At 41.2% G+C, this 6,000-nt stretch overlaps 1 protein-coding gene across 1 annotated transcript in view; it reads right to left on the bottom strand.

Moving 5' to 3' along the window:
- SLIT3 (slit guidance ligand 3) overlaps window positions 1-6,000 on the bottom strand; it is a 760,437-nt gene that overhangs the window by 90,618 nt on the left and 663,819 nt on the right. Inside the window, exon 27 of the mRNA XM_026660830.2 lies at window positions 4,932-5,029. Within this exon, the coding sequence (XP_026516615.1) occupies window positions 4,932-5,029 (98 nt within the window). The remainder of the gene's footprint in view (window positions 1-4,931; window positions 5,030-6,000) is intronic.

Below are 6,000 nucleotides of genomic sequence, written 5' to 3'. Positions count from 1 at the left end.
GGGGGGGGGCGCGGCGGCCGGAGGCTTTTTTGCCTGGGGCGGCAAAAAAGCCAGAGCCGGCCCTGATCTGAAGGACATCAAATTGGGGTTCTTGCTAAACAATGGTGAAAGTAAGCTCTAGCTAGGAGTATACAGCATGGCCCAGTGGATAATGCATGGATTAAGACTCAGGAGACCTGAATTCTATTCTTAGCTCTGCTGGGTGACTTTGGGCACATCACCCCAGCATATGCCTCAGTTTACCCATCTGTGGAATGGAGATAAAACAAGGGCCTCTTTTCTAAAGTGCTTTTAGATCCGTTGATGAAAAGTGCTATATAAGAGCTAGTTATTATTATTATTGAAAACTTCCTGGGCTCTAGCCTGCTGTTGATTAAGCTATAGGACTGTTTACCTGAGCACTCAAATGTTACAGTTTCACATAGGGAGAGGTGGTCTCCTAGATACTGTGACCAAAACCATTAAAAAATTAAAATTCAGCCTGCTCTTCCAGTTCAGTTATTTCATGACACTGCTGTTCTCAAAGACCCTGGCGCTCCTGACTATAATTTCCCTTTTACTGTTCTGCAGTATGCTGGGCACAAGTTAGTTGCTTCCCTCTACCCCAGAAGTTGCTGCCCTTCAGAAGTGCAGTATCTACAGAACTTCTGAAGTGCTTTGGGGTGAAAGAAACAAAAATTCTTAGAGGTTGGCTGTACTCTGAAAAGTGATTATGTAAAATTATCAACATCTTACACAGCAGACCGGCTTCTTGTGCATATTTAGACCTAGATATGTTGATCAAGAGATTATGGCTTTTTACTTCTTCTTACACTGTGGTCTATTATTTCTTCTGCATCATCCAAATCTTAACATTGAAGTTCAACGTCCAGGATCAATCCGATTCATCCATGCAACTGAAGGCATAATTTGAAGACAACGGGGTTGCACAGTTGCCACTGAGGGCAGAATATGGCCTACAGAACCTTTATTACGAGGGAAAATGCATGATATGGAAAAAAAACAAATGATTTTCAGATTCCAGGTTGAGTTTTCAGAGCTGGCTATTAGGAATATATAACTTTTTACTTGTAAACTGAGCACATTTATAAGGAGCCATTGAGATGCAATGGAAGAAGGAACTTAACAATGCCATTGTTAGAGTCACTTTTCAGAGCTGAACTGTATTGGCAGCAAACTTAAAATGATTGGCTGCACTTTGTCCATGCTATGATTAATCATTTTTGTATTTGGATAACAAAATAAATACAGAGATGATATATCATGCTTTAAAAAGGCAGCTCTTGTGTAAACAGAGTAAATCTTTTCAAGAAAACGATGGCTTTTTGGCAGATGAACTTTGTGCACCTGCATAACAAGTGAATGACTTGATAGCCTGTAAGAGCTTCATTTATCCTTGACCAATGAGGCATTGACATATGCAGAATTTATCAGCTTCAGGTTTTTACATAGATAAGTGAACTTAGTGTTTGTGGAAGGCATAGGACTAATAGTCCTGGACAATGAAGCTCTCTTTATATACAGAATTGGACAGAGCAACACAAGACTATGTAAGTTTCCCCACACTTCACTGTCAATGATCTGCTGTTCATCGGGGGCTAAATCTGAGTCTAAATGGGTAGCTCTGTCTCCATGACCCAGGCGGTCCTTGATTGCAGTCTCAGCGGAGGGACTACAAGATGCTAAATGACACTATTGGCTTTTATGACACAGATGTACCTGACACTACTGCAGCATTTTATGAATCCCACCAAGCAGCTTTCACTGTGTGACCTTTGTCCTAGCCAACCGAGTCGGATTTGAAGCAGCAATTTAGAGGAAGGGAAGGCTTTCTGTTCTATTACCAATCCCTTGAGCTACCCAGTTTCATTTATTTATTTCGAAAGAAAACAAATCCACCATGATAAAAGGCATGAAAATGATTCAGAGTAAAAAAAATGTTTAAGAAAAAAATGGTGACAAGAGAATGGATCTGAGAACTCCAGCTGAACCTAAGCCCTTTACCCACTCCATTGTGGCTAGCTATTACAGCAACAAAAATGAGAAGTGAAATCACCTGCTGTTTAGAGCCCCTTGCCCTATCTATGCACAGCCGGAGAGGGGTGTGTGCGAGGATACAGTCTCAGCCTTAACTGTGAATTTCCTGCCTTAGGCTGGCTTATGTCACCACCTTACCATTATTTAAAGGGTAATTTCGCTTGTCTGTGACTACAGAAACTTGAGAGTTAAACCACTTGGCATTTTATAGGGAGGAAAGCTTTGGCTTAAGTTTCCTTTTACAAGAGTAAAGATTTGACAAGCTTGGCAGCTGAGTATGTATATTAATATATTCCTCCAGGGAAGAAAATCTATAGAAGATATAATTTCTTTCACAGGCCACACAACTAAAAACTCTAAGGGGGCCTCTCATTAAAACATTTTTTTGACATTCACTTCCTCACAGAATACAACCTAAGAGGATATTTTCTCATTTTGATGCACACAAATGTATGCATGTAGCTCCAGTGGCTGCCAACAGGAGTAGCACATCCACTGGAGAAAGAAGATCTCCCTCCAGACAATCATTGCTCAAAATGTTTCCTCATCTTCCTCCTCTATCTCTCCGCCACTCCCAAATCTATCAGCGCAGATCCTTTTAGATAATGCCTTATACTTCTATAGTACATCTCCTCTAGCAGGATGGGAGCCCAAGGTACTTGTAATACGGTGGCCATCATCTGAGCACCTCCTCATGGCCAAAGGTTGCTCTGCGACAACCTGCCTCTGTTTTCCCCATTTTCACTGGGCACCAAAGATCCACCTCATTTTCCTCTTGTACCAGGGGCTGATCTAAGTTCCTGCCTTCCCCCAGCATATGGGACACAGGAAGGCTTCTCCCCAGCTAAACAAGCACTCATTGCCATGCCCAGTCTCCTTTAAATAGGTTTATTTGTCCAAATATAAGCCCATAACAGACAAAACAGTTCCTCAGCTCACTCTTTCTCCGAGGGTATCACGGCCTCTCCTCCAAGGGTCTCTGGTAATCATGCTTTTTGCAGCTTCCCAGTCCCAGCCAGCTTCCCTTCTCAGCCATCTCCCTTCTCACAGACAGATCTCATTCAGCCAGCTCTGCTCCCAGCCAGTTCTATTCCCCTTTGGGAACACTGGCCACAGGGCTATCTCCCTGACCATCTGGCCACTTGTTCCAGGACCTACCACTGGAGTAAGCTCCCTCAGTGGTTTCCTCTCCCCAGGCAATGCCAGTCCCAAACACTCCTCCTCTTCCTGCTGTCTGATAGGGCTTTATAGCCCCTGGTTTAGCACGGCCCCCTTTAATTGGCTCAGTTGGGCCCACCTGCTCTGACTTGGGGGTAGTGGGCCTGGTCTACTCACAGGGACTAGCTACTCAGTGACAGTGTTTTAGACTGAATATATAAAAGGGAACTGATGGAAAGCAGAGGTGTGTGGGGGACAGACATTCCTTTTCATGGAGGATTTTGAGATTTCAAAATTTGATTTCAATCCAAATCAGAGCAAAACCAGAAAACTTCAGAATTGTCCGTGAAGTATTATTTAAAAAAAAATGGTTATGGGTCATTTAAAACATTAACTTTTGGAAAAACTAATGTTTCAATTTTGACTTGTTACCATTTTTGCATTATAATAAATATATAATATGATAAAAAATAGAATTCAAGATGGAATGTCATTTCAAATGAGAAACTGAGACATTTCATTATGAAAATGTCAAAACAGGATGTTTGGACACCGTTGGGACCTTTTTTGCATTTTTTTCCTAAACAAAATACTGGCAAAATTGACTCGATTTCACAAAGCATTTCTATTTTGACAGAACTGCATGTTCCAGTGGAATACTGTTCCATCAAAATTTTCTCTGATCAGCTCTAAAAGAAAGCCTGACTCATGGAAAATGTATTTGATGATGTACTACACAGTATAATCCTCAGTTGGCTGAGGGTGGCCTACGCAACCTAAACAGCATTTTCCCCATCTGTGACCCTTACAATTCTGTGTCTCACTTCAGCCACCATTGATATGCTGCATATGGGAAAAGACAAAGCAGTTATTCCTGCAACAGGAATACCACATAAGCCTTTTGTCCTGTATGCAATTGGAACTACAGTACGGGGAAGTTTTGAGTAAAAGATAGCATAAACGCTTTAGTAGCAATTTTTTCATGATCGTAGCAACTAATTTCCAAAAAGCATTCTAGCATCTTTAATGCAGGTAAGTGGCCAGAGCCCCAGTGTTATGTTTCAGCTGAAAAACAACCACTCTGTGCAGTGCAAAGTCCCTTAGACACACAGGACAACTGGAGAAACACTACCTCAGAGGCAAGAGTAACTTTTTCTAAATCACCATCATCAGCACTTCATGCAACTTCCCGGGTTCCGCTTGGAAGTCTCCTATCTGAACAAGGTCTAGGCTGCACCCTGTTCACATAGGGAAATTGAAGCCCAAGATGTTAAGTTATAGAGGTTGTTCTCTTATGGGCACAAACATAAACTGACATAACCTCTCAGTTGTTCGATTGTTTCTTTAAAGCCTATTTGACTATGAGATTCTTCAGCATGAAAACATTTTGCATCTGGCTGTCAAGCAACAGATGCTCATTTTACAAATTAAAAAAGGGTGTGTGTGTGTTTGAAATGCCCCAAGGAAAATTAGTCTCTGGATAACACAAAGCAGATCAGGGGAATGCTCAAAACAGCTTTTAGAGAGAGTCCCATTACGAGAAAATAAGGAGGCCTGTTTTAGAGGAAACGATATGTCACCAATGAAACCAAATTAATTTCATGTCTGGCAAGGAGAATTATTTGTCATGTATGGCAGTTTCAATAAAGAAGCCATTAGACTTCATTAGTGTAAAATAGACAAATGTAAGGTAAATTCATCTCATCTTGCTTTAAATGCAATTCGCTCTCCACTACCTGAATCCGTCTTTATTTGCCTCAGTGAGATGGCAGGTCCCTCCATTCTGGCATGGATTCTGAATGCAGGCATTAATGGGCATATTGCAGTCTCGACCCTATTGGGAAAAGTTCAAGAAAAATTCAGTTATTAACACACAGAGCAGCTGGACTAATCTATCTTGTGTATTGGGCTTTGTTTTCATTTTCCCATTTGCACTGACACAAAGGATGTAGTCTTCAGAGCAATCACATCACCTAGCATTCTTTACTGAATGACAGACATTGCCTAAACCAGGCTTTTGGGAAGGCAGGGCTACAATAATGGCTAGTATTGGTGAGTGTATCGGGCTACTGTTTGGTTTTGAAGTCTCTGGCTAGTTATTTTTTCACCTGTTGGTTTGGAGAAAGCTGTTGGTTTTAACTTTATAGAATATACTTTATTCTTTAATATTAATTACACATTGAAATGAGCAAATAATTCCGATGAGAGGTACACCCAGAGCAGTGCAGAATCAGTATGCACTCAGCAGCACTTACAAGTACTCAGTCAAGTGTTATGGCAGCACACAGAACTCAATACTAAGGATGGCCAACGCTTGAAGGTAAAAGCTTATGTTTTCTGCTAGGAGGCCAAGCTGAAATTCCTCTACAAAATACAGTGAAATCTATTTAAAATAGCATCCTTACTAAGCAGCCTTGTGTTTTTAAGAGAACATCCACAAATATCTCCAAGTGCATCAACTACTATAATTTTGCCCCATCTTTACTAGAAGACTACCTGTGTTAAGCAACTGATTTTTGTTGGTCCTTTGAGTGGCTGTTAAAGCAGGTTCCACTGGACTTGTATCCTGCTGGCAAAAGCTGAATTTGCTATGGAGTTGATATCTACATCACAGTGACTGGTCCTTTCCTTTGAGTTATTTCAGAACAGATTATAAGTTTAGGAAGTCTCTGGTCTGCCGAAGTCTGTGCAATCACAGGAAACAGAAGGGATCTGCCCAGTAGTCTTAGGAGATGATCCCTTAGCAGTGTCTCTCTCTCTATTTGATTTGCATCACCAAGTAATCCATTCAGTCAATTCTGCCAA

This window comes from Terrapene carolina, unplaced genomic scaffold, assembly GCF_002925995.2.
Source record: "Terrapene carolina triunguis isolate 2854851 unplaced genomic scaffold, T_m_triunguis-2.0 Scaffold838, whole genome shotgun sequence".
In the NCBI taxonomy this organism is placed as follows: domain Eukaryota; kingdom Metazoa; phylum Chordata; order Testudines; family Emydidae; genus Terrapene; species Terrapene triunguis.
Note: the sequence above shows the minus strand (reverse complement) of the source record. Positions and strands in the feature narration are given on the sequence as shown.